This window comes from Gouania willdenowi, chromosome 3, assembly GCF_900634775.1.
Source record: "Gouania willdenowi chromosome 3, fGouWil2.1, whole genome shotgun sequence".
NCBI lineage: Eukaryota > Metazoa > Chordata > Actinopteri > Blenniiformes > Gobiesocidae > Gouania > Gouania willdenowi.
The window spans coordinates 30,871,961-30,895,409 of record NC_041046.1 but is presented as its reverse complement, the minus strand read 5'-3'; the positions used below and the strand labels follow the sequence as shown (position 1 = coordinate 30,895,409).

General features: G+C 38.7%; 2 protein-coding genes across 3 annotated transcripts in view; both read right to left on the bottom strand.

Annotated features, from left to right (window-relative positions):
* Positions 1 to 8,763, bottom strand: part of LOC114458197 (heterogeneous nuclear ribonucleoprotein C-like) — a 60,947-nt gene extending 52,184 nt beyond the window's left edge. The window contains exons 1-2 of one of the 2 annotated variants that reach the window (XM_028440525.1): positions 8,555 to 8,763; positions 73 to 148 (exon numbers count right to left, since the gene is read on the bottom strand). In XM_028440525.1, the coding sequence (XP_028296326.1) occupies positions 73 to 148; positions 8,555 to 8,576 (98 nt within the window). In that variant the 5' untranslated portion in view covers positions 8,577 to 8,763. The remainder of the gene's footprint in view (positions 1 to 72; positions 149 to 8,554) is intronic. The other variant, XM_028440535.1, reaches the window with a different exon arrangement.
* Positions 8,764 to 18,694: 9,931 nt separating this feature from the next.
* LOC114458692 (tripartite motif-containing protein 16-like) lies at positions 18,695 to 22,184 on the bottom strand. The gene has a single exon (XM_028441108.1). The coding sequence runs from the start codon at positions 22,039 to 22,041 to the stop codon at positions 20,542 to 20,544; it is 1,500 nt and encodes a 499-aa protein (XP_028296909.1). The 5' UTR covers positions 22,042 to 22,184; the 3' UTR covers positions 18,695 to 20,541.
* Between the last annotated feature and the right edge of the window lie 1,265 nt (positions 22,185 to 23,449).

Genomic DNA, 23,449 nt, shown 5'->3' with positions numbered 1-23,449 from the left:
GAAAGCAGTGCATAATACAGCGCACGATTATCTTTTAGTGTGTGTATGAGAACGTAAAGAAGTTCTACTCACCCATACGTTGTGTTGCTGGCTCTCTTACTGGCTGCCCTGGAGCGGCTTGACTTCAGCTCTCCACTCATGCTCATGTCTGCATGAAAGAACAACCAATTACCTCAGTGCTGAAACAAGAGAGAGCAATACACCACAACCAAGAACAATGTTCAATGCACACATCGAATGTTAGGAAGATTAACTAACTAAAGACGACCTGGTCATTTCAATCCTCTGAACAAGTTTATTTCATTGGAGCTCAGATGAGTGGTTGCTTCTGCAACTATTTGACAAAATAAGGACTGAAGAAAACAATCAGTAGTTGTTTTAATCTCATTGTCGCTGTCTATAATAAAAAAGCTAAACATGGTTTATTCTTTTTGGTTTGAACTATGGGAATTCTAGCGATCACCAATTAATCAACGACGGTAAAAAGCCTGGCCAATTAAGATGTCAGTAAATATTACAAAATGACAACACTGGGAGAAGTTGACCAGTCCATAGTTCACAATTACATTTTATTTTCTGTTTACAATTTGAGCAACTTTATTTTAGAATTGTTTTGTTTTTTTAAATTTTGTATTCCAAACATATACATAAACATAATTATTAATTATTATCCTATATATCCAGTGCATATCAATGTTCCCATGTCATATCGGTTGATATATTGGCTGATTGTTATGTCGGTTATCAGCAGATTCATCAGATATCTGTTTTTTTAAATCGGCATCGGTTCTAAAAATCCCATATCAGAGTAGAATTCAGGAACTCGGCACTTAGAATAGAATAGAATAAAACAGAATAGAATAGAACAGAATGTATTGCCATATATACAAGTTAAAAAGAACAGGTTCCATAGGAAGGGGAATGGGACTACAGATGAAAATGAGCTTGTAGCTATCTCTGGTCTGTGCAACGCAAGTTGAAAAAATTACAAACAACATAATGCAAAAAAAAAATCTATTGATACACCAGTACTCCTGATTATAGGATGTTTAGAGTTAGCATTGACTTATCAGAGGACGGGAGAGGAGAGTGTCCTGTCTGCCATGCAGGGCAGATGGATGGTGAATGGAGTGCGACTGGGCCAGCTGCACATACATTCACACAGCGTGACTGTCAAATGACTGGAACCAGTAAAGTCTTTAAAATTAGCTCTTCTTAATGTTAGATCTCTTGTTAACAAGTCACTAATAATTAATGATATTATTTTTGACACATCACTTGGACTTTTTATTACTTAATGAAACGTGGTTGAATGATGGTATCAGTAATACTATTCTCAATGAAAGTGCACCACAAGACTTTATTTATTTAAATAAGTGTCGTACTTGCAGGAAAGGTGGTGGAGTTGCTGCCATTTTTAAATCAATATTTCAGTGCAAAGAAATAATATTTGGTGATTTTATCTCCTTTGAATATATGTCATTCTTACTGAAGGGTGATTCAATAGTTCTGTTTTTAGTCGTTTATAGACCCCCAAAATATTCTGGAGAATTCATGGATGAGTTTGCTGAACTGCTGTCAGTTGTATGCACTGAATACAACTTTTTAATAATAACAGGTGACTTAAATATTCATGTAGACAATAACATGGACAATACTGCCAAAGAACTATATGCTTTAATGGAGACTTTTGGTCTTACACAACATGTGACTGGTCCGACACACACTCAAGGTCACACTTTGGATCTGGTTATCTCTAAAGGTGTTGATATCTCTGCTGTTGATGTAAGAGACTTAGCTCTATCTGATCATTTCTGTGTCTTTTTTGACCTAGAGACTGTAACATCTGTCCCCCCTACTTCTGTGTGTTTAAAGAAAAGGTACATAAATGACAACACAAGTGCACAGTTTATGGAAGCCATAGCAATGACACCAACATTGAGTGCTGAGACAGTTGATGATCTTTTGGATGAGTTTAATACAAAAGTCTGTAATGTCATAGATGTGGTGGCTCCAATCAAAACTAAGAGAAAACCAAACACACAGAAAACACCTTGGAGGAGGACTGAGATAATGCAGAATTTGAAATCTGCTGAGCGTAAATGGAGATCAACAAAACTCCAAATTCATCAAGAACTGTACAAAATAAGTCTGCAAAAATTCAATGATGGCTTGTTCAAAGCAAGGCAGCAATACTTTTCTGAAATTATTGCCAAAAATGTCAACAACTCTCGCACGTTGTTTTCTGTAATTGAAAAGCTCACAACCCCCCCAGATCAGATAGCCCCTGAATTACTGTCAGCTGGAAAATGCAATGAATTTTCTGTATATTTCAATGAAAAAATACAATCAATAAGGTCAAACATCAAAACAAACCAGCAAAATCACAAAAAGCTTGAACAGCTTCAACCACTGAGGGATAAGTCAACTACAATGTTAGAGTTTATTACAGTGAACCCAAAAACAATAGAGGAGACTGTTCAGCAGCTAAATCTATCAACATGTTGCCTTGACACAATACCCTCAAACTTCTTTAAAACTGTTGTGAAGTCAATTGTCACTGATTTGACACTGTAGATCATACAATTTTGTTGCACAGATTGCAAACATGGGTTGGACTAAATGGAAAAGTAATGCAATGGTTTAAGTCATACTTGGAGGAGCGAAGCTATTTTGTAAGCATTGGAAACTTTGAATCTGACAGATTACCAATGTCCTGTGGGGTTCCTCAGGGCTCTGTTCTTGGACCCCTTCTGTTTAGCCTTTATATGCTTCCTTTAGGACAAATTTTACAGAACTGTAAGGTTGATTATCAGAGCTACGCAGATGAAGCACAACTATATCTATCACTGAACCCAGATGACTATGGTCCCATTGAGGTGTTGTGTGACTGTTTAGAAAAAGTAAACTGCTGGATGAGTGAAAACTTCCTTCAACTAAACCATGACAAGATGGAGGTGATTGTCTTTGGTAACAAGGAAAAGAGGACAGCTGTCAGCAATTATCTTGAGTCTGGATCTTTAAAAGCTAAAGACCAAGTCAAAAATCTTGGTGTTCTGATTGACTCAGATCTTACATTCAGCAGTCAGATCAAATCTATCACAAAAACAGTCTTCTACCACCTAAAGAACATCTCCAGAGTGAAAGGTTTAATGACTCAGAAAGATCAGGAGAAACTGGTCCATGCTTTTATCTCCAGCAGACTGGACTATTGTAATGGTCTTCTGACAGGAATCCCCCAAAAGAGCATCAAACATCTACAGCTGGTTCAGAACGCTGCAGCTCGGGTCTTAACCAGAACAAAGAGGTCAGAACACATTACTCCAGTTTTAAAGTCTTTACACTGGCTCCCAGTCAGCCTCAGAATAAACTTTAAAGTTCTGCTGCTGGTGTAAAAATCTGTGAATGGGTTTGGTCCAGAATACATCAGTGACATGTTAGTCAGGTATGAACCCAGCAGGTCTCTCAGATCTATGGACACAGGTCAGATAGTGGAGCCCAGAGCTCACAGTAAACATGGTGATGCTGCTTTTAGTTGTTATGCTGCAAAGAAGTGGAACAAACTGCCAGCAGAGCTGAAGTCAGCATCTAATGTGAACATTTTTAAATCAAAGTTAAAGGCAATTTTTTTCTCTACTGCGTATGATTGAGAGAGAGACTTTTTGTCATGTTGTTGATGTAATGTGTTTGTTGATGATTTTACTGATGATTTTAATTGATTTTACTGGTGATATTAATTGATTTTAATTGATTTTACTGGTGATTTTAATTGTTCGTATTGATTTTAAACAATTGAATGTTTTATCATGTAAAGCACATTGAGTTGCCTTGTGTATGAAATGCGCTATACAAATAAATTTGCCTTGCCTTGCCTTGGAAGCTACAATTAATTAAGTATGGCTTTGAGTTTAAAAATGTGTGTATGCAGCCTGACCTCCCTTAGCAGATCATATTCATGACAGATTATTGTCCAACTCTGCCTCTGCTGGAGAGAGTCACCCACCCTACCACTGCTGACACCTGAACCGCATGTAAATAGTACTGATATATCATACCCAAGTAGAAGTAAAAAGTAGCTCAATTAAATAGTACTCAATGAAAAAGTTACTAGTTACTTTCACCCCACAGGTTTATTTGTTGTAATAAATCTTGCCACAGTTCCCTTGCATACAGTAAACATATATATATATAAAAGGAATAAATAAGGAATTTTTTAAATGTATCAGGCTGTAAGTATAGCTTTATTGATTAACTCTGAAACAGTGCCATGCCAAATGTGCCACATGGGTAACAACATAATAGGTAGAACCCCCAACCTAAACTAAAGAAAGTGGTAAAATAACATCATTCAATGCTATTTTGGCTCAATGCTTTACGTTTAATCTGATTGGTCGGCTATGATGTGATGCATTCGATTGTTCTCTGGTCATTTCATTTGTAGTTTCACGATGTCCGTTGATCATTATATAACAATAAATTATAATTTACTCAGTAACGGATGGGTGTAGAAATGTAATGAATTACTTTACTTCTTTTAAAACGTACTTAAGTACAAGTAAAACTACTGATTTAAAAATAATATACTAAAAAAAAGTACAAGTACCCATAAAAACAACTCAATTACAGTAAAGTGACTTCTGGTTTGTCGAAACATAAAACAAACAACCACACCATTGTGAGCATATAAAGAAATATGCACTTAGTTTAACAAATCAAACATCAAGAAGACATTAATTAGACCATTAAGGTCCAAGTTACACAAAGAGGTTTCGTTGCTGCTCCTAATTTATAAAATGCGACGCTGTGTTTGTTAGATGTCAGGAGAAATAAAGAAGATGGTTTCTACATTGTGTTTGCAGAGCAACAAGACGACGCCATGATTGATTGCATGATGGAGCCTGTAGCACCCTCAAGGAATGGCATGGGCACGAGGTAGAGAAAACAGGGTTTATTAGGTCTTGACAACCCGTGAGAACTGCTCACAAAAACAGATACAAAAATATATTAACATGTGCATTTACAAGAAAAGAAAATTACAGACACAATAAAAAGAAACAAACCTCGTGAGCTGTCTTCAAACGAGGGGCTAAAATGATCATCTAAGACTCGAAAATTGCACTGCTTTTTCTCAGTGGCTGTTTAAACAAAAAATAGAAATAAATATCTGGGCTTTATTATTATTTCACATTTTATTAAACACTTATTATTTTACCTGAAGTCAGGAAAATCGTGGCTGCCGTTGGCGCTGTTTGGGCTTTGTACGCACCGAATTGAGGTCGGGCGGAACTATATTTAGAACACAAGTTCCACCTTTATTTAAAATACTAGAGGGCGTTATAAACATATAAATAACAAGGGCTAAATTAAACTATAGTTTTGGACCGTTACAGAGCCATTACACGAGAAGAAGGGGAGGATGCTGCTGAGCGCGGTTGTCAAGCTCGACAGGAGCAAAACCTTGGGAGGTAATCAAAGTGCAATTAAGTATACAAAGTCTTGTGCCCCACAGTTAGCCTTCCCAGCATGGGCTTCACGTACAGGAACACTTCTCATTTATTTGCTTTTCAGTTTTACAGTAACTAAAGTGTTTTAAAATAGGGTATTTTCTACGTGTGCTCGAGTACAGGGGTTCTCAACTTGTCTCACACTGAGACCCACATTTTGCCACAGTCATTAAATTGTGATCCACTTTATTCAAAATTCAACCAAGCAAATTTAGTTTTTCAAAAATAGACACACATATATATATTTTTTTTAAAACATAAATATTTATATTTTCCCGTACAACATGCATTTCACAGCCTGTCAAAAGAAATGTTTTTTACAAAATAAAAGACAAGTCCAACACGAGAAACATTAAGTATTTATTTTTGACCAGCTGTGTGTGACCCACCCAGTAAAGGTCCGTGACCAACTTTTGGGTCCCGACCCGTTATACCAATCATGTGATTTAAAAGGATATATGAGGAAAAACCTACAGTATCTAGGTGTAGTTCATAAGTGAAAATTCTCTTCTAAGAGTAAATGTTTTAGAAGCAGAAAAATAGGGCAATTATAAAGGTTTGAGTTTTTGAATCGTGAAAGAAATGATCCGGGTTAGGAAATCTCCTAAAACTACAGTTTACGTGGAGAGTTATCAGGTATAGCATCTATAGAATCTAGGCCATTATAAAAAAAAAGAGAAAGAGATGAACCAGCTCCACTTATAGGTGTTAAAGCAAAGGCTGACATTTACAGTCTATTCCAGAATAAGGGGATACTGGTACACTTAGCCCAATATATATTACTTTATTCAACAGAAACAGCAATCGCTTCATTAGATTTGCACAATTTGCAACCTAATAAGTAACCCAATTGTTTTTTTAACATGTAATATTTAATTAAATTACTTTTGGACTTGCATAGATAGAAAAAAAGGCAATTACAAAAACATTTTAGTTGATTTGATCAAAAAAAATGTGAGAAGATAAAAAATTTGAAATACAATCAAAACACCAAAATAAGGAGGAAACCTACTTTTTTTAACCTCACATTATATATATAATAGTAGCTTTTTGGAAAAAAATACATTTATTAGTGCTGATTTAGTGTATTTTGCTTTCAAACTGAATAAACCAATTATCCTTTTTTTTTTTTTTTAAAAAAAAAGGTAATTCAACATGTTTTAATTAATCAGTTTTGATCCAACTTGTAAAGTCTATTCTTGTTCTATTAATAATATTTTTACAGTCTTAGTTTTTTTAAACTGTGTGTATCTCTCAATCTTGGTCATGACTCTTAAAAAAAAAAAAAAAAAAAACCATAGGTGCTTAATTTATTATGAGTATCCTTAAAGAGTAAGATTTGATATGAACAATATCAATAATGATACATAAATTTGTAATTCATCACAGAAAACTGTTTGCTGCAGCTCTCGTGATTATTTTGGTATTTCAAAGGTCATTTTTTTTCCCTCCGGGTTCTGTTGTAGTGGAATCGCTCGGGAGGGTTGTGCCACAAAGTCTTTCTGTACATTGATTCAATTAGATCCATTTAACCAAGTCAGAGTTATTGTGAGAAATGTCAAAGTGTCGCTAGAACAAAACCATGTCTGTGAGGATGATTATTGAACCTAAAAATGTGTAAATGTCTATGTCTAATGTATTATATTCTGATAAATGGTCCAAAAACATGTATGTTACACTAGTTAGAGTTTGATTATGAATGTCTTGGTTTGCATAGCTATTGGATTTAAAATCTGTTATGGATGGATCTTTCTAAGCACCATCGCCCTGCAACCCTGGGCAGAAGAAGAAGGTATAAGGCATGTAGATGGTTGAATAAACAGCAGAATTTTACCTTAAACTATTTCAAGGACAGTTGAGACTTCGATGAATAAAACAATACAAAGGCTTAAAAGTCTAATTTTAAAAAAAATCAAAGAGCAAATGACATTAAAAGACACACCAAGGTCATATGTGATCATCCGCTCTGAGCTTTAAAGCTTGTGTCATGTGCTCTGTTCTTCAGTACTTTGAGTTTTTCCAAGGCCAGGTTGTGACTTCATAGAGAATCAAAGCTTGATCACACTGTTAAATGTACTGTATTTAAAAAAAAAAAAAAATGTTTTTCCTTTTCTATAATCTCATTCACACATTTCAGGGTAACTTACTAGGTAAAGCTCGGTAATAAATCAACACGTTCTTTTGTTAGGAAGCTAGATATGAGCGTGACTATAAAGCTATAGTATAATATATGCACTCTGTTCTCACACACCACTTTGCTCTACATCCTACTGCTCCCCAGCCCAGATTCTTACAGCCTAGAGCCATGACATTTTAGTTATAAAGTACCATGACACAACTGTCAACAGAATGACAATAATTGGTCTGGATTATAAAAAGGGAGGGAAATACAGAAATGATGGTTTTATGCAGCTACAAAACCAGGGCCAAATGAACGCTGCATCACTATGGGTTGGAGAATTGATCATTTTTCCGCAAATTTAACAAATTCAAAAACTTTTTCTTCTTGCATTTGAACTGACCTAAACTGACGATTTTTGATAACAGGATGGAGATGCTGAACTGGTGTGGGAATGAAGTGTATCAGTACCCTCTATGGTAAGCTAATAATGTGAGTTAATAAATGCAGTGCCTCTCACACAGACAAGGCGCTGACCTTGTCAGTTTGATAAACAAGTTGAGCTTTGATCAAACACCTCAGTTTGTTGTCAAAAGGCCCTCTTACTACATCAACGTGTTTACACCTAAAAATCCAGACCTCTCCTGTTTGTTCTCAATGCTTCCTACAATCAGAGTGGATCAATGTGTAGGTGACTAACAGTGGTTGAGGAAACAGCTCTGAGGTGCAAAATAAAGCCCCCCCGGAATTAAGCTGAAGTGAAAGGATGCAGCAAAACAGAGCCTGAAAGGTTTGAAATAAAAGAGGCTGAAACCAGCATGGGTAAGAATGAGAAAAGCAACACAGATTCACTGGAAACAGTGGAAAGTCCTTTTTCAGACATGATGCTCACAGCAGCACAACGCATGCATGCCCATACACACATACTCACATCTTTGGCTGAACAGGGTCATATCAGGGATGCAAAAGAACCAGAGGAATCTGACCAGATGAGCAAAAAGAAAGGTTCTTTACTCCTGTCTTGTAACTCTATTTTCTTGTGTCGTCACAGTGGCTGTGCATGGAAATGTGGTGTTGAAGCGTGTGTGTGTGTGTGTCTTCTCTGGCTGCTGATTGCCTGACTGCTGTGGTACAACTGAGTCAGAGACAAACCAGGCAGAGGAACTGATGGGATGAACCAAATGTTCTACAGTGGCAGGGGTGGAAGCACTGGGCTGTTCCATTAGCAACCACACTGACAGGAGAACTGGAGGGGTGTGAGATGGATCATCATTGATGCATCCATCCATCCATTCAGATAAACATTGTTTAATCTAGTACAAATTGGGGAAGAGTATTATGATTTGTGGAAAAGTAAAATATATTGACGGGAGAAGTCTTTCATACTTGTTATTATGCCATCTGATCAAATTTGTAGAAATATGGAGAAGCAGACATAGCTCATTGTAATTGATTTTACATTCACCAAATAAACAAAAATAAAACACAATAATAAGTGTGTGTGTGTGTGTGTGTGTGTGTGTGTGTGTGTGTGTGTGTGTGTGTGTGTGTGTGTGTGTGTGTGTGTGTGTGTGTGTGTGTGCGTGTGTGTGTGTGTTAACGAGTGAGTGGATGCAGACATGGAAGCAGGTGGCCAGAAATGGTCCAAAAGTGGCAAAAACATGGCAAGAAAAGAGTGTAGAAGGGCCAAAAGTAGTCAAGAGGGGCCAAAAAACACCCTGGTAACATCCAACCTACTGTGGATCAGGTTATGTTCAGGATTAGAGTTTAGCGGGAGTAATGTACCGCCTACTGACCAATCAGCTCTCCTGTTGCTGTGCTCTACTAACATTACTTTGCATCTAAAAATGCTCCAACCCCCAAAACAGTAACTGATGGCTTCATGGAAAAAAAATGTTGTATGTTTTTTCAAAAATATCGTATCCTTTACCGGTGTCACGGTCTGAGTTTGCATCGTGCTGAGATTGTATCTGGACATGCACTATCGGAAAATGAAATTTTGCTACTTTCGCTGTACTGCGATTGTTCATTGAATTTCAAAGTTAATGTTATTGGAAAATGAATTTTTGCTACTTCAGTTGTGCTTTTTGCTAACTTTCGTTGTGCCTATTTTCCAATAAAACATGATTATAATATAACTCAATATGAAAAGGAATAATTTACTTTCCAAAAAATAATGATTCTAATATACATTGCAATAAATAACAGTTAACCTAATTTAATAATGTCCAATTCAAAACAAATGCTGCTTAATAAGAATATACTTTACAATAATAAGCTGTTGTATTCATATCATTTAGCAATCTGATGATCACAGTCATATTTTTTTAAGCATTTTACAGTAGTCCCTGTATGACAAATCCAGTACGGCAATCTCAGTATGATCTACAATTTTTGACATAAAATGCACTTCATTGACAAATAACGAGCTGAATTATTTAAAATACATTATTACATTTCTTAATACACATTATTAATGTGAATTACAACTAAGATATCATTGTAATCTCAGTATGACAATTTGCTCACGGGTAAAATCGCAGTACATGACTGCTGCGTCTGACAATCTCAGTACGGTTACAAACTCAGACCGGTATAACTTTTTCTATCCTGTCGGGATTCAATCATTTAATCCTAATAATTAGCCATTGCAGAGTTGATAATGGTCAATATACTATGTTTCTACTGCTTTAATTAGTTCAGATAACTGTCTGTTCCCTGCTCCGTAACTGCAATTGGCTCAAAACTCACTTTCCAGTGAACAAACAGCAAATTAAAAACTAATCCCAGGTTTAGATAAATAGTTGTGGTGCTGACAGATTTCTTGAAAATGTGCAGCCAGATTACCAAGAAAAATGAGGGTATGTTCATGCAGCTTAGCGAAAAAAGGCCCAGAGGCTTAAAATTAAACACATCTTATAACAATGCTTTTTTTTGTACCTCCCAGAGAAACGAGTGTCAATGAGAACCCCTTTATTCTAAACATCTTTGTGAGGGTAAACTCACCGATTCTGTTATCTGTTTTACAAAGTCAACCTCGGCTTAATCCTATTAATTTTTCCTGCCATTTATATTCAACTGAAGTAACTTCCCCCCAAAATTGCAAACCAAAGACAAAACATCAGTTTCCATGCTATAAACGATGTGCAACGTCTGATCGCTGTTTTGCTTTAGTGCTGCGGTCCTTGGAGAGATTCCACCTGGGGGCATTTAATCTTTTCTGCTCCCAAGGAGGGGGGCTTTCATGTGGTTTAATTAGCTTCTTTAACAGCCGATGCAGAGTAATACTGGCTGCAAGCCAAACTTTAATCTTAGTCAATGCGAAAATGGTTATTGCCTCTTTTAACTGTGCACTTAACCCTGGCACAATGGCATTATTACACTGTTAGCACATTGATAGCTGTTTGTCGGTGTCATTAAAAAAACAGCATTAGCCCACAGGCTAACAGCGCCATTATATTAATATATACACATTTGTGAGCCACAGAGTCATTTTAACAAATAATTTTACAAACAAAACGAAACTCACGCTGTGGTAAAGTGGCTGAAAAGGGCAGAGGAACAACATACAGTAGACGGGAACTGGGCTGGAATTCAAAGCAAAAGCACAGACGCACACTTTTACTAAACACACTTTAAGTAGTGTGGGAAAACTGCAAAGCAATCAGGACATATAGGCAACACCTGAGTAAAGGACAAACAGGGAAAGGTCCTTCATCCAACACACCTTTAGCTAAACATTTTAGCACCTCATTCTCCCTGCAAACCAGCCATTTATCCAGCTTATTATGTTCATTTTTTACTTTTATCATCCATTGCATTCTATGAATCTGTGAACTGTTCGTTCTTTGTTTTTTCCATTTTAAAACCAAATCAAAATAACAAATAAACATTGTGGTCATTTTGTTTTACGGACTTAAAACCAAAACAGGAACAACAAAACCCAGATAAGCAGTGTTTTTCTGTTTTAAAATTAAAATATTAATGATAAAATCTTGTTCTGTTTGTGAGATATATGGATATTGTGTGCATACAGGAGAAGGGAGGGGCAGAGGGAGGCGTGGGCAGGATGAGACATGATTGGTTCCATTCAGACTGAATGGCAGGGATTGGTCAGAGGATTTAGAGAGAGTTCCAGCAGCTGCAGAGGTCGAGAAGCCTCTGACCGCAGCCTGCAGTTCGGGGCGGCGCTCAACTTTTGGGGCGGCGCTCAATGTTCAATAAACCAATGGCGTTCAGAATTACTCTAACCCTAACCCATATCTATGCCTATAAAATGTAGGAACATATACAATTATTTATATGGCACAAATTATTTATTTTGAGGTTATTATTTTTAACTGTATAAGAGTCACACAGCACAATAGCATGCCGCATTGAGCTCCGCCCCGTACTGTGGACTGAAAGCCAACAGAATGCTGACATTGAGCAGCGTTGAGCACCGCCCTGAACTGCAGACTACAGTCAGGTGTACTTCCAGAGGTCTGATTCCTTGTGTTCCTATTTCTGAAAACATAGACTACTCTCATGATGGAAGAATCATTTCACACAGAATCACAAAACGTGTTTCTGAACATTATTGCAGACCCCACCTTTAAATGAATGCGACTTGAAGAAAGTTATGCATGGAAAATATAAACCGTCTTTTAAGAATGAACTGGTTTTAAAGCTGTTGATTACAGTCAAAGATGATGATCAGGTGATCTGTCTAATGTTTGCATGTGCTGGACCAGACATTGGATTATCACCGTGACTGTGACCAGTCAGGCAGGCTCTGTAGCTACACGCTTGTCAGAACAAGGTACATCTGAATAATGTTCAGTTACAGTAGGTTTTCCTTAAACGTTCAGGAAGAAGTTTGACATGAGGTTGTCCTCACACAGGGCAACGTGGAACTTAGAAACATATATCCTGCTGGCTGTGCTGTTTGGATAAGGTATTAATTGGAACTTTGGAGAAGTATGGATTCAAGACCTACTTGTCCAGGTTAAGGTTAAAGCAGAACTAAGGAACTTTTTCCACCTTACTAAATCCTTGTAGTCCCTGTGAGGGTAATCCAAGTATTTATGGGGTGATTGGGGGGTCTTTCATACCCCCTGCTGTCTCTGGCAAGAAAACTGTCACTGTCTTGGGAGAGCAAAGGTGCGCATGAAGCTATTGGGTGGGGCAGGCGGCGGTCGGTGCAGAGTTTTTACGACAGTAATATAACCAAAAGGGACTTTTAGGGGGAGCGCTAAGCGCAAGTTACTTAGTTCTGCTTTAATAGGAACCTTCTAAAGCCATGTTTACAAATGTAGGAATCTTTGGGAGGAAACTGGACAACTTTATGAAAACAAATGCAAACCCCACTCACAAATGTCAGAGTCTGTGCGCAAACAAACTTGTTGTTTTCTCCTTTCAACCTTTATTATTTGAATATTTGGTGCCAATACATCTGCTTCTCTATGCTGATGCACCACCAAACACTGTAGTTATCATGCTCATACGTGTGTCGTTCTCACATGATGGGTTTCACTTTTCAATCCTATCAAACATTTTATATTTTGTGCAGTCTGTTTGTGATAGTTGAAGCTTTTTAGCGTCTTTAAGCCTGTCTGTGCTGATAGCACAAGACAAGCTAACAGAGGAATTAAAAGCAGAAGTAGCAGAGAGGGCAGAGAATGGAAAGGGACAGCAGGGAGGGATGGAGGAAGTGGAGCGGAACCTGGCTTGACTCAGTTCAGTGGTTGGACTCACCTAAACACAGCGGGATGAACCGGTCAGGAATAAGCAAAGAGAGAAGGAGAAGATTACAAAAAAAACTACAGAACACAGAGCACGTATAAGATGACAGAGCTACGTAGATCACAGAGAATGTAAGAAAGATGCAGGATATATTTATTGTTGTTGATGAATTTATGGAGGAATATTTGCCAAGTACAAACCATATACACAGATGAATGACCTCTAAAGTGTAACCCTGATTGTTGTCACTATCTGAAAATGTTCCATATGGAAGAAAAAATGTTTCTGTGATGCACCTACACGCATTCATATTGGATGTCAGCTTCATGGCCCGCAGACTAGGATTTGTTTTTGCTGACATCCTCAAGCTGTGCTTAGCCAGCTGACAAATTGACCACATAGCAGAGCATATGCTGTGGGCTTTATACAGTTGATGAACTCTCAGAGGCAGGCGAGCTGCCACGCTGAGGTAGAGCTGTCATCCACTGATGACTACAGACAAACCCGGGCAAAAGAAGAGCTAAATGAACATTTCCTACACTTATAAAACTAGGTTTAGGAAGGAGTTTAGGAACTCTAGGATAGGGAAACTGAAGAATCAACAATTTATTTCATTATAACAATGGCTTTGTGTTATATTGAGGAAACTCAAAGCATGTACACAAACCATTATTCAGTCACACTGGTGGTGGTAAGCTACATTGTAGCCACAGATGCCCTGGGGCATACTGACAGAAGCGTGGCAGCCATTTTGTGCCTACAGCCCCTCTGACCACCACCAACATTCAAGGACACAATGAAACTGATTTGGATAGAGCGGGATTCAAACCCCCAACCCTTTGGTCAGTGGACGACTATGGTCGCCCGTTTGGCCGCCATCGATTGTGAAAGTTGTCGCCCGTGGCTCAGCCGTAGGCTTTAGAACATTCCTACTAAATTATGCACAACTGTCTGCTAAATAATTGATGACAAATAAATGTACCCTTTTTAAAGCTTTATTTGGTTAATAATTGTCTTTGGGATGTTGTGCATACGGTAGCTACTCCAAAAGTACAGTAAGATAATCTTTAATTGGTAAATGTAGTTAGTGTTGATTTCATTTTCCGAGGCTCGTTAAAGGTGGGTGACGTATTTGTTAGTAAAGACTAAAGACTAAAGAGTGTGTTTGTATTAAAAAAAAGAAAACAAGTCTTTACAAATTAAAATTCCTGCGACCTCTTCAAGTGACTCCATCCTGTTTTTGTATTCCATTCCCCTTTTGTCCTGGAATTCTCCAAGTGTATTGTGTTTATTCTTCAGGCTTATAGATTTCAACGGTTTCGTGAGCATGTTTCTGCCAAAGAGGAACATCTTGTACATGAACAGTGGAAGGACTTGTTGTTGTAGTTACCCTGCTCTATCACCTTGCTGCGGAGAGGGGGGGGGGGGTGGGGGGAGAGGGGGATGAACAGGTCTTGATGCGCATTCTGTTGTAAACACAGATGCTCCACCTTATTACAGAAAGATTAGGAGTTGCTTGGGGTCCATATTTTTGTCTCCAGCAGACTGGACGAATGTAATGGTTCTCTGACAGAAATCCCCCAAAAGAGCATCAAACCAGTCTCTCCACTGGCTCCTAGTCAGCCTCAGAATAGACTTTAAAGTTCTGCTGCTGGTGTATAAATGTGAAAATGGATTTGGGTTCAGAGTACACCAGCGAGATGTTAGTCAGGTATAAACCCAGCAGGTCTCTCAGATCTATGGACACAGGTCAGATAGTGGAGACCAGAGTTCATAGCAAACATGATGACGCTGCTTTTAGTTGTTATGCTGCAATGTAGTGGAACAAACTGCCAGCAGAGGTGAAGTCAGCATCCAATGTGAACATATTATAATATATATGATATAATGAAAAGCTTTTCTTTTTCTCTACTGCGTCTGACTGAGAGGGAGATTTTTTTATCATGTTATTGTTAATTTAAAGCTGTTACTGCTGATTTTAAATGGTTTTACAGCAGATAAAATACATTTACCTTGCCTTGCCTATTTCCAGATGCAACTGTAGAATCAGTAGCACGAGCTTAAACTGGTTGATAACCCTGTCTGATTCTTTTGCAGTAAAAGTTTGCACCATTTCTTCAACATTCGGTCTTTCCCTGGAAGATGTGCAGGCCTTGTTTTAATCTTTTTCCACCAACAGCTCCACTCTCTGTGATCTGTTTGTTGTTATCATTTCTGTTACTTATTACTGTTATGTCAATCAGGATTTGTCTATCTTCCTCATCGTAAATATACAACGCCGGGTAGCCAATATGTAACTTCTCACTCCTTCTTTGCAATGAGAGAATAGCCTGCGGTGATTGTAATCTCTAAATGTTGAGCTGAAACATGAAAGGGTGCAGATTTATGGGATGATTCCTGATATCATTATCACTTGAAGACTTACTTTCAAAAAGTTATCACTGCATCAATCAATTGTGCCTATGAACAGATATTCTAGCAAATCAAGGTCAGGTAAATTTCATGGTGTGTAAATACTCAATATGTGCACACTATGCTGGAGGACTTGGAGCACATACATCTGATAAAAAATGCCTTTTTTTTCCCTGATTACCCGCTTTGAGCGTTCACTCCCAGGCAGACAGCAGAGCAGCACCATCCCAAGAAAATCAGTGTTCAGTGAGGTATTACTGTATCTTGACATGATAATCTTCTTTTTAAATGCACCACTGCTCTCTTTCCCCACACCCTGGAGCTGCTCAGACAACTCATATATTATCATTGAGGGCTTTTTCTCTTTCCTCCTCTGTCTTTCTCTGTCACACCCACTGACTATCCCGCACTGTTCCTTCTCTACTCTGAAGCTCGAGTGTTTTTGTGTGAAAACCTCATTATGTTCTGCTACTGGGCCAGCGAACTCAATTGGACAGCTAGTTATAGTCCTGGACTGTGCCAACAAACCACGTATTGTGCTCTGGTGTCATTGTGGACGCTAATGTATCTTGTGTTGTCTAACTGTGTGAACTTTAATTTGTAATCACAGATGCTCAAACAGAGCTTGCCAAGTTCATGGACATTTTCTCGCATTGAATGACTGAGGCAGTGTTGTTTAGTTGCCTTTGTGCCTCATTAACAAATGCCATTCAATCTAAAATGACTATAGCGCCCCCTTTATCTGCACTTTTGATAAAAATGGATTTATCTTTCTTAAGTCCAATTCAGCTCTTTGTTCATTTGACAGGTTGTCTGTTATTTTGTATTGTCTTTTTATTTTATTAAGAAGCAGTGGCACATCCCGTTCCACTAGTCTACAATACGTATCAATAGAAGCATTCCTCTTTGGTGGTGGGATGAATGTGCTTTTACCTCAAAATGGAGTACGTAGGTCAGCTTTCAGTGAGTGCATGTTGCTTTCAGGGCCATCCGGGGTAGCTTGTGTGTCAACGTCTCTGGCTTCAATGCCTTGGGGAGCAAGGATAGTGGAGTTATGTGCTTGGTTGTTACTGTAGAATTATTTTAATGTCAAAGTGCGGAAAAACTTATTGAAGTCCACCGTGACATTAAAATCTTCACAGTGGGTAGTGGGGACAAACGAGAGTCCTTTACTTAGAACAGTCACACAAGTCTCAGATTGCGCTTTACTCGATAAGTTTATGACATCGTGTACCTGTTTTGTGTTCGCTGTGTCGGGTAGGGATCCCTTATAACGTTTGCCCTTCCTCGTCCTGCATTTCTTCCTCCTCCTGTTCGGTGAGGTCTTGTCTCTTGTCCTTCGTCTAAAAAAGAAGCAGCTGAACTGTTCGATTGAGAATGAGAGCTTGATTCAGAGTCAAAGTCTGTGATGGAAATGGACCTCTGCGGACTACCCGCATGGCGGAAACTTCATAATTGCAAAAAGCCTACCCTGGGGTACTTGTAAATGTTTGTAGATATTGTAAAAATGTGTAAATATTGAGTATTTGTAAATAAGTATTCAAGTAGTGGTTGTGTTGGCTCACATTTTTTAGAGGAGTCAGTACACATTTCCTGTACTATCTATATATATATGTCTGTTGTCCATTGGGTCATGTGACCAACTATGGTCACATGACACCTATTAAGTCACGTGTGTATATACAGGTGTGTCAGAGCCTCTGATGAAACGTCACTGTGGTGCCAACAAACTGGTGAACACAGCCTGTGCAGATCTTTGTTTGTTTTATTTATGTAAATTTGAACACATGAAAAGATGTGGACAAAGCACGGTACTCAACTTTTAACTTCATTACTCCTCAAAAATTACTCCAATACAAGTAAAAGTAGCTTAGTCAAAATATTACTTAAGTGAAAGTACTCAAGTTTTTGAAAACAAAAATTGCGTAAAGCATTAAAAGTAATTAAAAAACTTGAACATAAATTTCATCATCATAGGTGAGATTGAGGAAACACTGATGCACAATCAGAATTCCAATTATTAACGACTATGAAATTTATGTATTTAAAAACCCTATGAAATAACCGTCCAATAAAATTGTTTTATATAAGGAAACAAATCTAACCGACAACTGTTGTTATCACAATAAACATATTTCCATTACTTGTTTTCATTTGAGCATTACAAGATATATTTGACAAGAACTAAAGAACTAATGTTATGATCAGACCCTCTTCTGTTTAACTAACCAGACTTTATATTGCCAGCATTAACTTGCTGTTTTAATGACATTATCACTTTTCGGTCCAAAAACCTCAACATGGGTCTAAAATACAGCCACAACTGCTCAACTACAGAGGCATTTAAAAAATAAATAAATGTATAAATATTATAAAAGTATGGCCGTACGACAGGTTCAAACCATACGAGGATCAACAGAAAGGCTTTTATATGCAAAACAGTGTGGCCTTGCCACGGTTACCTTGATGAAATAATCTGACTACTGATTACTCCTTTAAAAAGTAACTTACTGATTACTCAATCCTAAAAGAAACTAAGTTAGATAACAAGTCACTTTAATAGTTAACATTCAGCAGATGCCAACAACACCCAACACCGCCTCAACAGAAAAATGACAACCGGTTTTGCCAACACTCAATTTATTGGAAGTGTATTTTTACTGTAACTGACGTCAACAATATATATCTTGCCAATTTATTACTAGAAAGTTAATACACTTTTTCTCTCTTTTTTTTTTTCTTTTTTAAATAATAAACAAAAACAGTTTTTCTTGACTTCACTTACATAAATACTGAAGAAGAAAAAGAAATAGTAACACATTAGATGACTTGATTACTGAACGATTATATTTCTGAGTTACTCTATGATCAGAACTGAAGAAATGAAACACCTGGAGCTGACATGAGAGAAAAAGCATCTAATAATGAGGGCATCCATAGGAATGGTGGAGTACAAAGTACAATATTTGTCTTTCAAATGTAGTAATGAGTAAACCCAACGACTGAAGTAAATAAACTTCATTACAGAACATGAATAATCCAATAACTTTGGGTTTATGTTTTGGAAATATTCTCTCCCTCAAGCTACACTCCAACAGATCCAGGTTTCTCTTTTATAAAGAAGCATGAACACAGGTTCCTCAGAGGGTGACCCCCCCTTAAATTAGCCTGTCTTTGATAAGTAATTAGTCTGAGGTTTCAATTATAGACCAAATTCAGAGACGACACGAGACAGAATCCTAGTTAACTTTGCATTAGTCACGTCTTTCCCTCTCCCCTGCAGTGAGACAGACACAGGCTGAGCCGAGAAGCTGTTTCAAACAGCGCCATTCATCATCCTGCATGCTTCTATCTTTTTCTGTCAGGGCTAGCCTTGTTCATTTGGACTGCCCGGCTGTGACGAAAGAAAAAAAAGTGCTCCTCACTAACCAGATGTTTCTGCATCCGCCTGAGGGGCTGAATAAAATAGAATGAGACATACTCATTAAAATACACAACAACAAACCTCATTAAGGTCATTCACAGTATACTGTATAACAAACAGACAAGAAAAAAAGATACATGTGTAAGCTAAAGGTATTTCAATTCATATTCAACATTCAATTAAATGCCTTTTTGTTTTCCACAATACATCCCACTGACTTAGTCACACTTCCAGCTAAAATAACATAGAGCACTGTTAAAGCAGGTTAAGAAGAGTTGTTTAAGCTTTATTAACCCTCTTAAACTGCTAATTTCCAGGACTATAAAAAAATCCAAGAATAATCCATAATTTGGGGCATACCGTCACGTTGAATAATCTGTTGTTTCATGCGTGCCAACACGATGTCATCATTTCTTTGTGTTGCTTGGAATTAAAATATGCTTCAGATGACTGTGATTCGAATTCCTGCTGCCTCTGTGAAAGATGGAGGCCTTAACCTCTGCAGTAACTCAAACTATACAGTATGTTGTGCTACAGCTAATAATAATAAAGGGGAGGCCAGAAATCAAGCTGGAGAACATAGGGTTAGGGAGATAACAAGCAACACAAAAAAACAGAAAAGTCCTAGCTGCACAAAAATATGTTAAAAATGTGTTGGCACACACAAAACAACAGAGTGATTAATTTACGCAACAGTTTGACAACTCCCTGTGAGAATGGGATGATTGTAGGGACATTTGAATGGCTCCTTGACTACTTAGACAGGGTGAAACTAAAAGGGTTTAATAGTCAAGGATGACAGTTATTGAAACTACAGTAAACATACGTATTGATCCAAGATTTTTCCATACAGGCTCCGAACAGACAAAAGTTAGCTGGTGTCAACAAAAACAACAAATTAAAGAAAACATGCAGAAAATGCTAGTTCAAAGTAATTACAGTACACACTAAGTACTCCTGATTATATAATATTTAAGTCACAAAATGACTACTTTTGGGAAAATACATTTATATTCATTCAAGCTTCTTGAAGCTTAATTGTTTAGTCCAATTTCGGTATAGTAATTTATTTCCACTTTTCCCACTTGTGTGTTAAAATAAGACGAGAAATAAATGAATACTTGCAGGTAGCACTGACAATTGTATGTTTGAGAACCCAGATTTTGAACCTTTCCTCTTAAGCTTGCATAATACAGTATGTACAGTGTTCTGGTGTGTGTGTGTGTGTGTGTGTGTGTGTGTGTGTGTGTGTGTGTGTGTGTGTGTGTGTGTGTGTGTGTGTGTGTGTGTGTGTGTGTGTGTGTGTGTGTGTGTGTGTGTGTGTGTGTGTGTGTGTGCGTGCGTGTGTGTGTGTGTGTTTATATCAAATCATTGCAGAGTTCAGCACTACCTCCATAACTATAATAAACAATCATTCCAGCGTGGAGCGGCTCAGTGAAGGTGGTGTTCACTCTGTGGAGCAGAGTTATTGTTTCAGAGATGCTGTAGAAGGACAGAATGCCTGCTGTATGATCCACGTACACTCCTATTCTGCAGGACTGAGGACCTGAGACTGGAGTCTGGATGCTGTTGTGATAAAATGTGTAATCATTTAGCAAACAGTTTAACATCCATGATTTGTCGTTAAATCCAAATCCACATTCATTCCCTCCCCCTGCTCTGCTGACACTCTTGTATGTGACCGATACACAAACTCCTCCCCCTCTCCACTCAACTTCCCAGTAACAGCGACCAGTCAGACTCTCTCTGCTCAGGACCTGACACCATCCAGTGAACCTGTCTGGATGTTCAGGATGATGCTGATCTTTTCTCATTCCTGTTACTTTTCTGTTTCCCTCTGATAATCTGAGGTATCTGTGAGCTGTGTTGGGATCCAGAGTGATTTCCTTTGAATACTTCAATAATCCAGCTCTGCTCGTCAGCTCTAATGGTAAATAATCCACTCCCTCCACAGTGTGACAGACTTTGGCCCAGTCCTCCATTAAAACGTTTTTCAGATGTTTTCTGAGTTCTGACGCAGCTGCTGTCACCTCCTCAAAACAGCTCCCAGGATGTCGGTGAATGATGGAGGAATGTGTGGACACACTGAGCTCTGACAGGGAGCTGAAGCTGAGCAAAAACTGGATGTGGTCATCAGTGTGTGAGAGCTTCTTCAGCTCAGCGTCTCTCTTCTTCAGCTCACTGATCTCCTGCTCCAGCTTCTCCCGAAACACTTTGACTGCATTCACTTCAGTCTGCTGCTTGAACCGGACCTCCTTCTTAACCTCAAATTTTCTTTTGTTGAGGAGATGGATCAGCTCAGTGAAGATCTCCTCGGTGTGTTCCACTGTCTGATCAGCAGAGAGGTTGATGGTCTTCTCCTGCTGTTTGAGCATCTCTACATCTTTCTCTCTGTCCTGGATGTGCTTGTGGATGTCAGTTTGACTCTCCTGCAGCTCTTTCTGCCTCTCAATCCTTTCTTCTGCAGCTAAAACCATATTGTGGTCTTGGTGTTCCTCCACGGAGCAGGTTAGACAAATACACTGCTGATCAGTGCGGCAGAACATCTTCAGTACCTCATTATGACGAGAGCAGATTGTCTCCTGGAGCTGGTTAAAGGGATCCACCAGTTTGTGTCTCTTGAATGCAGCAGATTCATGATGAGGTTGAAGGTGTTTCTCACAATAAGAGGCCACACAGTTCAAACAAGACTTGATAGCTTTCTGTTTCCTCCCAGTGCAAAAATCACAGACCACGTCTTCATGATTTTGAAGTTTGCTTCTCTTCAGATCCTCCAATAATTTTGATAACCCGCTAATTTTCCTCACGACAGGCCTCTCTCTCTCTGGCTTGGGGAAAGCTATGCTTCTCCTCTCCATAACAGCGTTTGCTGAGACACTTCTTGCAGTACCTGTGTCCACAGGAAGTGGTCTTCAGAGGGGCCAGACAGATGGAATAGGATAAGCTTTGTGTCTATAGCTCAGCTCCTTGCTGCTCTATTTCAGGAGTTTGTCGCTGTCACTGACTGAAACCAGTCTGAGTGCGGAGGTATTTTACAGCGTGTCAGCAATCAGCAATTTCTGGTTACACCCATGACAGATTGCAGGTCTGAGGGAGGAACAAAGAGCTATGAGCTTGAGGCCGAGGAATCCAGGAAGTGAACTGGTTCAACAGATACTCCAGAATCACTGGCTGACATGAGACAAATAAAAAAAATGTGTCTAAATGACACACTGTGGGTAAATATATTGCCAGCAGGAAGGCAAAAAGTAAAAACATCCATCCATCCTTCCATCCATCTTCTCCTGCATATCCGTAGTTAAGTCGCGGGGGCAGCATTGTTAGCAGGAAGGCACAGACTTCTCTCTCCCCAGTCCCTTCATCCAGCTCTTTCCCGGGGATCCCGAGGCGTTCCCAGGCCAGCCTAGAAACAAAGTCTGTCTAGCGTGTCCTGGGCCTTCCTCAGGGTCTCCTTCTGGTGGGATGCGTCCTGAACACCTCAACAGGGAGGTGTCCGGAGGCATCCTAAATAGGTGCCCAAGCCACCTCATCTGGCTCTTCTCAATGTGGAGAAGTAGCGGCTCTACTCCGAGCCCCTCCCAGATGACTGAGCTTCTCGCCCTATCTCTAAGGGAGAGCCCAGCCACCCTATAGAGGAAAGTACTTGAACTTCTCCACTTGGGAAAAGATCTCATTCCCAACCCGGAGAAGGCACTCTATTTTCTGGACGAGAACCATCAACTCGGATTTGGAGGTGCCAATTCTATTCCCAGCTGCTTCACACTCGGCTGTGAATCGATCCAGTGAGAGCTGAAAGTCACCTTCTGATGGAGCCAACAGGGCAACATCATCTCAAAAAGCAGTGACCCAATCCTGAGTCCACCAAACCGATATGATGTCCATAAAAGTTATGAACAGAATCAGTGACAAAGGGTAGCCTTGGCAACAACAACAACAACAACAACAACAACAACAACAAGTACTTTCCAACATTTTGATCAAACGTTGATTGTTTGGGGGAAAAAATGAATCTGATGAATAACCAGGAACAGCTCTTACAAGTAAAACATAAAAACAAGATTTGATGAGAATCAAACTGATTTACAGAATGACAGCATGAAGCTGTGTGTGTGTGTAGTGTGTAATATTTGTGTGCCATGCAAGTTGTACCTGGAATTACACCCCACTACAGCACCCTTATCTTAACCTGGGTATAGCAGATTAAATAAAGAATTATTCCAAGCTCAACTGTGTCAAAATATGCACACATCTCTTAGCACTATGAAT

Bases quoted from the DNA above. Each gene is read 5' to 3' on its own strand.
- LOC114458692 (XM_028441108.1), bottom strand. From the start codon at position 22,041: ATGGAGAGGAGAAGCATAGCTTTCCCCAAGCCAGAGAGAGAGAGGCCT.